The sequence below is a fragment of the Episyrphus balteatus genome, chromosome 2 (genome assembly GCF_945859705.1).
Source record: "Episyrphus balteatus chromosome 2, idEpiBalt1.1, whole genome shotgun sequence".
In the NCBI taxonomy this organism is placed as follows: domain Eukaryota; kingdom Metazoa; phylum Arthropoda; class Insecta; order Diptera; family Syrphidae; genus Episyrphus; species Episyrphus balteatus.
Window position 1 is genome coordinate 128,577,043 of NC_079135.1, and position 12,006 is coordinate 128,589,048.

Sequence of the window (12,006 nt, forward strand, 5' to 3'; positions counted from 1 at the left end):
ACTGCTGGTTGATGTCAGCAAACGATCTCCAAATGTGTTTTGTGGTAATTTTTGACTTTTTGAATTTAAGATTGTGTAGCCTGTTGTAGTGGATGTCCGTTATGTATGATAGGTATATAAAATAAATTGTTTTATTGTTAACATGCGAAATAGAGTTAAATTAAATTTTCAAGAGCTTTAAGTAAAAAGATATCATGTTCCAAAAAAGAACATCTTTTTAACGTTATCTCGGAATTCGGAATATGAAAATATTTGAAATATAAGGTCCGTCAAGCTGGGTACGCCACAACCGAAAATCCAAAATCTGAGTATGCAAGAATTTGTTGCTAATTTGTTGCTAATTTGTTGCTAATTTGTTACCCCAATCCCGAATTTGTTGCTCCTGCCCTTACCCCTTAAATCTGTGGCGTGCCCAGCTTGACGTCAAGCTGGGTACGCCACAAATTAAAATTCAAAATTTCAAAAATGTAAGTAGGTATGCAGGAATTTGTTTCTAATTTGTTGCTAATTTGTTACCCTAATTTCGAATTTGTTGCTCCACGTTTTGCCCTTCAAATGCACATTAACAGATTATGCAAAAAAGCTAAATCGCCCAAAAATTATCGCACAGACAAAAAAGTGGTATCAATAGAAAGAGGTCCTTGAAACCTTTTCAAAAAGGTCCATATCAAGTTTTTATTCCAATCCCTTCATGTCCAAAATGCCTTGTGGAGCTTGAATGCATTTGTGGAACATATGTGGATGAAACGAAAAAACGCAAAAACACGTAATACTCAAAATTTCAAAAAAATAAGTATGCAGTAATTTGTTGCTAATTTGTTGCTAATTTGTTACCCCAATCCCGAATTTGTTGCTCCCCCCCTTACCCCTTAAATCTGTGGCGTACCCAGCTTGACGTCAAGCTGGGTACGCCACAACGCAAATTTGAAAATCTGAGTATGCAGGAATTTGTTGCTAATTTGTTGCTAATTTGTTACCCCAATCTTGAATTTGTTGCTCCACGATTTGACCTTCAAATCGACTGCAACAGATGCAATTTTGTGGAGACTTTTTATCTATACGCTTTTTCAAAAAACTAAAAACACCAAATTATAGACAGAATTTGTTGCTCTGCAAAAAGCTATTTTTAAATTTTCTATCATTACCCAATCCCATCTTATAGGAGGAAAACTAATTTTTCGATGACGTCATCCAACAACGCAAAAAACCGTAATACTCAAAATTTCAAAAAAATAAGTATGCAGTAATTTGTTGCTAGTTTGTTGCTAACTTGTTACCCCAATCCCGAATTTGTTGCTCCCCCCCTTACCCCTTAAATCTGTGGCGTACCCAGCTTGACGTCAAGCTGGGTACGCCACAACGCAAATTTGAAAATCTGAGTATGCAGGAATTTGTTGCTAATTTGTTGCTAATTTGTTACCCCAATCTTGAATTTGTTGCTCCACGATTTGACCTTCAAATCGACTGCAACAGATGCAATTTTGTGGAGACTTTTTATCTATACGCTTTTTCAAAAAACTAAAAATGCCAAATTATAGACAGAATTTGTTGCTCTGCAAAAAGTTATTTTTAAATTTTCTATCACCACCCAATCCCATCTTACAGGAGATAAACTAATTTTTCGATGACGTCATCCATCAAGCTGGGTACGATAAAACACAAATTTTAAAATCTAAGTACGCAGGAATCTTAAGCTATTTTGTTGCTAATTTGTTACCCTAATCTCGAATTTGTTGCTCCACGATTTGACCTTTAAATTGGCTGAAACAGATGCATGATTTTGAAACTTTATGATACAAAGTTAACAATGCATAGATTTAATACTCTTTGCAGATTAATGCTCAAATCTTTAATTTGATGTAAAAACTACCTTAAAATACTGTTAAAAACTTCCAAAAACAGAACATAACGCACTTAAACCAACTAGCTGCAGGTAATTCAATGCTCTTTTAAGGCTACTCCATTTCCAATTTACAAAACTCATATTTACAAAACTTTAAAGGCTGGACCTACCTTCAACCTACTTCACTCCCTTCAATAAAACGCAAAGTAAAATTCAAAACTCCAACTTGATTTTTATGGATGCTCCTCAATTCTTAGTTTAATAAGTGTTAGGTACTGCTACCCATTCAATTCCTATATTGCCAACAGCTTTTTTGTTCTATTTTTCCCAGAAGTTAGGTTCCTCAATTTCAAAAATAAATTGAATTTAACGTATTTTTGCATCTTCCTATTTTAAACATATTTACTATATAGGTAACTTCTTCAATATCCTAGAAAAACCCTTAGACATCTTTTGAAAATACCCCCAATTTTTTTCCATCTTTAAATTTATCTCTATAGCCCTAGTTTTGGAGAGATGCATTTCATTTACTACCACACTAACGACCTAAGATCTCAACTCAATTTATGTACCTACTATTCATCCAATCAGATTATTGCGATTTGCGACTTATTTTTATATTATAAAAACAAACCAAATACCTACATAAAAATGTGTACCTACATTATACTAAATATAGTCCAGTAAATAAAGGAGTTTTACCCTACAAAAGGTCCGGTAGTTCTAAATTTTTGATATGTTGTTAGGTATGGTTAGTAGATAGAAAAACCAAATTTCCACAACCACGCCCCCTCCGCCCCCTTCAGCATCACCGAAAAACCATAGAAATCTAGCACTTTTTTCACTTTTATGCCCATAACTTTCTTCTGGTGCATTTTATTGAAAAAAAGTTGTTGGTAGACTTGTAGAAAACATAATTTCCTACGAAAATGACCTTGGTAGTATTTTTATACATCCAAAAACAACGAAGTTATGAAGCTTCCAAAAACATGTAAAATTTCGGATTTTGCAAAATTTTCAGTTTCTTGTCACTTAATAGTGCTATAACTCTTTAACAATTGACTTTTACGCAAAAGTCTTCATAATCAATCTTATAGACAATTTAATTACCTAAAATAAAATGTAACCCACTTTGATTTTGTGAATCAAATAACCGAGTTAGGGCTAAAATAGTAAAAAAGTATTTTTGATAGTTTTAAAAAATTTTTTAATTATCCATTAAATGAAGGATTTGTATCCCACAAAAAGTCGGGTGGTTCTTATTCTATATTTAATCAGGTTCTTATGGTAGATTGAAAAAAAAAATTCATAGCCACGCCCCCTCCGCCCCCTTAACCATACCCAAAAAACCAATTCTGCATTTTTTCAGTTTTATGCCCATAGCTTCCTTCTGGTCATTTAAATGTGAAAAATTAATGTGCAAAATTGTAGAACACAAAATTTTCTACAACTTGCACATCCAATATCCACCAAACTAAGAATTTTCAAAAAAAAGTTACAATTTCCGTTTTTCTTTATTTTCAGTTTCTTACCTGTTTACAGCGCTATAACTTCCTAATTTTTAATTTTTAGCCAAAAATCCTTTTGTAGGGAATTCATTTTCATAACTTTATTCTTTTGATAAGAACCAGGTAATAGTAAGTGTTTTTATTTAATAAAAGTCGTATTTCTTAATAACCTAGTTTAATATCTCATGCGCTTATAAAGCGGTGGGCTATGAGTGGACGAAGGTAAAAGAATTGCGTTATGAGGGGAAGGGGTAGCAGGTGGGGAAATATAGAAGTAATAGGTGGAGTTGAAGATGGTGAATTATGAGAAAAGTTGGCTTCGTTGAATTTTTCTTCAAATCGATCGATGATATCTGATCTTCTTCGTCGACATCTTCATAAAAAATTCAAGTGGACGATTTTGACAGGATTGTCCACAGCAAAACTTACAGAATGTGGAACATTTAAGTCCCTCTTTCCTGCATCTGCCAGCTCCCATGCATCTAGGCACATAGGTATTTGCATGACACAGCTTTCATCAATTTTTGGGGAGCAGGATCTTGCAAAGTTTTAATGGGTTGCAATACGTGGCATCCTCTCGTCCAGCCCCATTCCGCGGTACGCGGTAGTTTGCACAAATTAAGTTAGTTGAACTGCTCATAAATTTGAAATATCGAAGAGAGCTTAGAGATTGACTACTGTCCTCTCCATATAAAGCCAACAAGATATGTTCTTCCGCCTCCGATACTTTCTGATCTCTGGCATTTGGGTCCTTAGCTTCTCTGCAGCTTCAAGAGCAGAGGGGTTTTTGAAACATTTTGCAAACTTTGTTTTTTTCCGAAAACAAAGATGTTTGAGGTGGTGTCACATTCACTTATGGCATGAATGAGACGTTCTCCATAGAATTGAATGTGAAAAATGGAGAATTCATCAGATAAATTGATCCTCCCAGGTTTTCGAAGGTACATACACGTTCTCTGCCCTAGGTATAGTAAGTCGATGTCTTCCTCAAAAATCTTTGAAGCTCTATGGTACCTGCTTTAGATACTAATTCTGGCGCAACTGGAAGAAAGCATCCTTACGTTCGAGTTGAATCAGGGGTGGTTGTGGTTGCATGATAGTAGAAACTTAAAGTAGCTGCGCCTCGTGGTGATTTGATGAAAAGCCAAGGGATGTAATCATATAAATGAGAAGCTCAGGACCTTCCTATACATATACACTTATTCTTGTTTGAAGGGGGAAAGGAAGGATCGGGGACGAGCAGCAGCTATAACAGCATGGGATAAGGCCAAACATTTCCTTTTCCATTTATCCAAAGGGCCACTCTTATTCTTCAGTATTACAGTTTCAAAAAATAGAGGATGGGTAAGGGTACTCATCTGTATTGTAAACTTTAGACCGAATGACTTCCAAAACTGTGCCTGCGGCTGCTTTGACTACTCTCAACCTTTTAACCTTCTCCATACTTCTTAGGCAAACAGGATTTGACTGTTTTATTATCCATTTTATAATCACCCGTATTGTGATTTACAACTGTCAATCGATTGTTGATAAATACTGAAATTTTGGATTTTTAAACCAAAATTATAGGAAAACTGGTCAACTGGAATTTTGTAATTAGATTTCTTTATAACGACTAGGACCATTCTCTGCTTTCAAAACTTTTTTTAATTAAGTAATAAGATATTAAAATTAAATTTGTATCAACTTCCGATTGATAGTTGTATATTAGGGTGGTCCTTATTTTACTCTTTTTCGAAAATTGAGTGCGACGCCCCCTAGATTGGTTCCAAATCAGGAAAAAAAATACCCTATTTTTTTCAAATTTTTATCTCTGACCCTTCCTGGCCCTATTTTGATAAGAAGTTACTATAGCAAGGGCGATATTCTGTGTCCAGTGTTGGGTAAATGGCGGATTTTTGATATAAACTTCTTAATTAAATATGGTCAGGAAGGGTTAGGAATACAAATTTGAAAAAAATTAGGGCTTTTTTTTCCTGATTTGGAATCACTCTAGGGGGCGTCCCCAATTTTTTGTTCCAAAGGACAACCCTGTTGTATATAGCAATAAAGCTGAACCTCCTTCAATCGTACTTGTCAACTCATCAACTCATGAAGTTTCATATACTTCATAAAACTGAAAAAATGCAGAATTGGTTTTTGGAGTATGGTTAAGGGGGCGGAGGGGGCGTGGCTATGAATTTTTTTTCAATCTACCATTAAAACTTGATTAAATATAAAATAAGAACCACTCGACCTTTTGTGGGATACAAATTATACATTTAATGGATAATTCAAAAAGTGTCGAAAACTATCAAAAATACTTTTTTACTATTTTAGCCCTAACTCGGTTATTTGATTCACCGGTTATTTGATTCACAAAATCGAAGTGGGTTACATTTTATTTTAGGTAATTAAATTGTCTATAAGATTGATTATGAGGACTTTTGCGTAAAAGTCAATTGTTAAAGAGTTATAGCACTGTTAAGTGACAAGAAACTGAAAATATTGCAAAATCCGAAATTTTACATGTTTTTGGAAGCTTCATAACTTCGTTGTTTTTCTATGTATAAAAATACTACCAAGGTCATTTTCGTAGGAAATTATGTTTTCTACAAGTCTACCAACAACTTTTTTTCAATAAAATGCACCAGAAGAAAGTTATGGGCATAAAAGTGAAAAAAGTGCCAGATTTCTATGGTTTTTCGGTGATGCTGAAGGGGGCGGAGGGGGCGTGGTTGTGGAAATTTGGTTTTTCTATCTACTAACCATACCTAACAACATATCAAAAATTTAGAACTACCGGACCTTTTGTAGGGTAACCCCCATTTTTTTAGCTTCATTTATTGGACTAATACAAAAAAATCACACATTGATTTTCTATTTTCATAGAAATAATCGAGTGTGTATGCGTTGAGTTTAAATTTGACTCCGCCCCCAACGGTTTGCTTTGATGAAAATAATACATATACTATTACAATTAGTTAGTATCTATATCTACGCACTACGCCTTGAAATGTTTTTTCTTTAGTCGGCCTCAGGCCTCTAGTAAGGTAAGTACCATGTACGTTCTTTAGAGGCAAAAATGTTATGAAATAGGAACCTACATTTATAATGTTATAAACACACATATGTAGGTAGGTAGTTTCGTAGGGTTTTCAGTTGAACTGAATTTAAAATTTTTAATTCTGGAAATATGTATGTGCAAGTTTTTTTTATGTTTTGGCACTGCTATTGATGTGATGAACAACGCTGCATATTTTTAGGGAAAAACTTTAAATTCTAATAAACCGAAGACCCGCTTATTGTAGGTATTCTAAATAAAATTAAAACTCTTAGGAAGGTTATAACGGTATTTAAGTGAAGGTTGAAACGTCTATTTTTTTAACTTAAAGTTTTTGCTTTATATTATGTAAAGAAATGAAGAAATATTTTTGTTCATATGTTAACATGTGCAGAAGCAATTATTATTGCTTTTTGTTTAAGATAGATAGATTTTTTCTGACTTCGGATTCGAGATCAGCACACAAAAAAAACCATTAAAAAAATATACTTTGATTTCTATAAAAAAATCTTTTTGACTGGCGAATCGAACGGGCAGAAATAATCGAATGCCTTGTTCGAGTTCACTAGTCAAACAGTTTTTTTTTATAGAAATCAAAGTATATTTTTTTAATGTTTTTTGTGCGCTGAGCTCGAATCCGAAGTCAAAAAAAATCTATCCCTTCACATTTTTGACATATTACCATGAACTAGTTCCAGGAACTAGAAGGAAAAAATATTCAATATCATACTATTTCTTTTTTTGGTGCATTTTCCTAAAAAAAACTCAAATTCTTGATAGTTCCGCGGAACTAGTTCCAGGAACTAGAAGAAAAATATATTCAATATCATACTATTTCTTTTTTTGGTGCATTTTCCTAAAAAAAACTCAAATTATTGATAGTTCCGCGGAACTAGTTCCAGGAACTAGAAGGAAAAAATATTCAATTTCATACTATTTCTTTTTTTGGTGCATTTTCCTAAAAAAAAACTCAAATTCTTGATAGTTCCGCGGAACTAGTTCCAGCAACTAGAAGGAAAAAATATTCAATTTCATACTATTTCTTTTTTTGGTGCATTTTCCTAAAAAAAAACTCAAATTCTTGATAGTTCCGCGGAACTAGTTCCAGGAACTAGTTCCGACCGAAAAAAGAACCGTTCCATGTTCGTTCCGGCTTTGGAACTGTTTTGCGCATCTCTACTCTAAAGAACGTACATGGTACTTACCTTACTAGAGGTCTGAGGCCGACTAAAGAAAAAACATTTCAAGGCGTAGTGCGTAGATATAGATACTAACTAATTGTAATAGTATATGTATTATTTTCATCAAAGCAAACCGTTGGGGGCGGAGTCAAATTTAAACTCAACGCATACACACTCGATTATTTCTATGAAAATAGAAAATCAATGTGTGATTTTTTTGTATTTAGTATAATGTAGGTACACATTTTTATGTAGGTATTTGGTTTGTTTTTATAATATAAAAATAAGTCGCAAATCGCAATAATCTGATTGGATGAATAGTAGGTACATAAATTGAGTTGAGATCTTAGGTCGTTAGTGTGGTAGTAAATGAAATGCATCTCTCCAAAACTAGGGCTATAGAGATAAATTTAAAGATGGAAAAAAATTGGGGGTATTTTCAAAAGATGTCTAAGGGTTTTTCTAGGATATTGAAGAAGTTACCTATATAGTAAATATGTTTAAAATAGGAAGATGCAAAAATACGTTAAATTCAATTTATTTTTGAAATTGAGGAACCTAACTTCTGGGAAAAATAGAACAAAAAAGCTGTTGGCAATATAGGAATTGAATGGGTAGCAGTACCTAACACTTATTAAACTAAGAATTGAGGAGCATCCATAAAAATCAAGTTGGAGTGTTGAATTTTACTTTGCGTTTTATTGAAGGGAGTAAAGTAGGTTGAAGGTAGGTCCAGCCTTTAAAGGTTTTTAAATATGAAAGGGTAATGATAGGTATGTATGTATATCCAAATATTGGAAATGACGTAGCCTTTAAAGAGCATTGAATTACCTGCAGCTAGTTGGTTTAAGTGCGTTATGTTCTGTTTTTGGAAGTTTTTAACAGTATTTTAAGGTAGTTTTTACATCAAATTAAAGATTTGAGCATTAGGGTAACTTCGGGCATTATGGCGCACCGGGCATTATGGCGCACCTCTCAACTACCATACTTCCAATACTCGCATTTAAATAAAACCAATGCAGAAACTTTGGCCTTCGTCGAACACTAGCCTTGTGACGATCGCAGGTCAGTGCTATTATTTTTGTGCCAAACAAAAAAGAAAACAAAAAAAATATACCGGTTCTGGGTTCCAATATAACATCGCTTTGTTTTTGTTTGTGTGCATCTCGGTAAGTATACAGTGCACGTGTTTGTTGTAAAAAGTGAAACGCATAGTACAGTTTTGGTTTGGTTATATCACTTGTTATATTTTAACTGAAGTAAGAATTTTGTTTAGTTTTTGGAGTTTTGTGAATATGTGTATATTTTGCAATATGGCGCAGATGCAATAAGGGCATTATGGCGCTATATTATACCCGACTGCGCCATAATGCCCTTATGTAAAACTAATTTCAAAAGTAACTCTGCATTTTTTTAAATTTGAAAATAACCTCAATTTAACGTTAATTTTATGAAACTTATTTACAATTATATTTCAGAAATGCTGAATATACGTAAAAAAAAGTAAAGGGTTCCGAAGTAAATGGGGTTCGCCATATTGCCCGTACATAGGGCAATATGGTTTTTTTTGGACTATTTTTAATTTAATTTATTTTTTGTTAAAAAGCTTGAATTTGTATTCTTAAATAATTTATTTATGTTACGTTTTTATGAAACTTAATTAAAAAAAATGATTGAAGTAAAAATTGTAGTCCGTAGTAAAGTTATTTGAGTTTGTGCTTAGGTATGCCATAATGCCCTAATTTACCCTACACTCTTATCAATGTCGAAAGATCTCTGGACTTCTTATAAAAACCACAGAAGCTTGTTAAACCTTCATTCAGTGTCAAAATTACTTTTAACAAGTTTAAACTACCTTAGTTTGCCTATTCTTTAAAGAAATGGAAACAATTTACAATGAAGTTGAAAAGATTTGGAGTACTCCAGGTCTTAACATCGAACACCGAGGACTTGGTGAAGCAATTCTAACAAAATTAAAAACGGACAACCAAGACAGGATTTTCGAATTCTTTTATGATAAAGGAATAACATTAACAGTTGCTGATGTTCGTCAACAAACAATTAGAGTTGCACAAAACTTACAACGAATCGGGCTTAAGAAAGGTGATACAGTCGTGATTTACTCAATGTTGAACGAAAAGATTACTCCAATAGCTTTTGGTTGTTTTACTATCGGAGCACCGGTGAATTATTTTGAGACAAATTTTGATGGAGGTAAGTCCTTATTAAAGAAAAATAGACTATTTCTTCAAATTTTGTCATTTATTTCTACCTTCTAGATGATATCAATGAATTTCTTGAGAAAATTGATCCAGTCCTCATAGTCTTTGAAGAGGAATATCGATCAAGGCTTTTTAAAGCAATTGAAGACTCAAAACTTCCGAACTTGAAACATATCCTCAGTCTTGATTCTGTTAGTTCCTCAGTGGAAAAAGTTCTATTTCAAGATTGTGGAAGCATTGATACCTTCGAAGTACCGAAAATCGAAGACCCAGCAACACACCCAGCTCTTTTATTGCTAACCTCAGGTACAACAAGATTACCCAAGATCATGGCTCTTTCCCATGCCGTAATGATGGAAGGCATATACTCGTGGTGGAATATTGAAGCTGGAATGAAAATTTTCTCAATAAGTCCAGTTCGATGGATAAGTCAAGCGTCAATAATGCTGCAACCGGTATTCTTTGATTGTCAACGTTTCTACACGTCACAAAATCCATCTGGAAAATTGGGCAGGGATATCATTGATACCTACAAGATCACACATTTTGTTACTGTTCCTGCAAATTATCCACCAATTTTCAAAGCAGCTGAAATGTCCGGAAATCCTAAAAGTTTAAGTTCATTGAAAATAGCTGCAGTTGGTGGTGAAGTTGTATCAGAAGCTTTTATAGATATTATGTCGAAAGCACTGCCAAAATGCAGGCCAGTTAAATGTTATGGAATGACGGAATTTGGTGGTTTGGCAGCTACAGACGAAGATATAAGCAAAAAAGGTGTTAACGGAGGAGCTTTGAAGAGAGGTTTTATGGCAAAAATTGTAAATGAGAATCAAAATTCTCTTGGACCCAACGAAAAAGGCCAGTTGTTTATGAAGAGAATTTCACTACCTTATCTCAAGTACTGGAAAAATGACAAAGCCAATGAAGAAAACTTTGTAGAAGGAGGATGGTTAAACACTGGTGATTTTGCATACATGGACTCGGATAATCTCTTAAATATTGTCGCACGGAGTAAAGATTTAGTGCGATCAGGTGGAAATATTGTAAGTAAAAGAAGTTTTGGTTTTTTGGATAAAAATTAACAATTTTATGGTTTTTCAGATAGTTCCGGTCTCAATAGAAACTGTGATAGGAAGTCATCCAAATGTACAGCTTTGTGCTCTTATTGGACATCCCAATCCCGTAGATCTAACTGATGAAATAGGCATTGTTTTCGTTTCTCTTCGAAGTGAAACATCAGTCTCACACAAAATTGAAGACGATTTGAGGAACCTTCTTATGTTGAAATGTACAAAGGAAGAAGCACAAGTAGTTCGGCACATAAAAGTGCTCTCAGAAATGCCACTGACAACTTGTGGCAAGATTAATCGAAACGTTTTAGCTGAAATGGCTTGAATCAGCAGTGTTAACTGATTCATAGAGTTGAAATAATACATAATTTGTTTAATATAAACTGTAAATTGATATAAATTTTAAGTTATAAATAAATATATAAATAAAATTAATTTTAATACAAGAAAATCAAACTATTTTTTTTTTTCACCTCCCTTTTATCCATTTTTTTATATGACAACCTACAATAAATTTTATGTCATCGGAAAGATTATCATTTCAGCTTTAATAACATGTCTCAATCATATCTGTACGACGGATGCACGCCTACCAAAAAATAGAAAGATTACTGTGCTTCCCTAACTGCCGGCTGATGTCAGCAAACGATCTCCAAATGTGTTTTGTGGTAATTTTTGACTTTTTGAATTTAAGATTGTGTAGCCTGTTGTCATGTTCCAAAAAAGAACATCTTTTTACCGTTATCTCGGAATTCGGAATATGAAAATATTTGAAATATATCTATCAAAATAAAAAATAATAAAAAAACGTTTGAAAATGGTCAAAAACTTAAGGCAAACAATATAGTTTTTGCTGTTTCATTTAAGAAATCAAATTGTACACGCATGTGCATTAGTTATCCCTATAAGTTTTTCTTAAAAATAATAAAACCGTAAAAAAACGCTAAAAACGCATTAATGTTTTTCAAAAAATCATATTTTGAAATCTTGGACCTTAAAAAAAAATTCGGAATAGACACCTGATTTTTTTTCATTTTGGCATCTTTTATAAATTGTCGAAAAAAATGTTGTCAACTTGGTCGAAGGTCTTTTTCATATTTTGTTTTAGAAACCCGTTTATAACTGAGATTTGAAATTTT

At 33.4% G+C, this 12,006-nt stretch overlaps 2 protein-coding genes across 2 annotated transcripts in view; both read left to right on the plus strand.

Annotated features, from left to right (window-relative positions):
• The window catches only part of LOC129908198 (dolichyl-diphosphooligosaccharide--protein glycosyltransferase 48 kDa subunit), a 383,207-nt gene that overhangs the window by 76,487 nt on the left and 294,714 nt on the right, over positions 1–12,006 (plus strand). The gene's annotated exons all lie outside the window — the stretch shown is intronic.
• LOC129909749 (2-succinylbenzoate--CoA ligase-like) lies at positions 9,331–11,192 on the plus strand. Its single transcript, XM_055986821.1, has 3 exons — positions 9,331–9,789; positions 9,855–10,840; positions 10,899–11,192. Exons 1-3 carry the CDS (start codon positions 9,456–9,458, stop codon positions 11,190–11,192), a joined length of 1,614 nt encoding a protein of 537 aa, XP_055842796.1. The 5' UTR covers positions 9,331–9,455.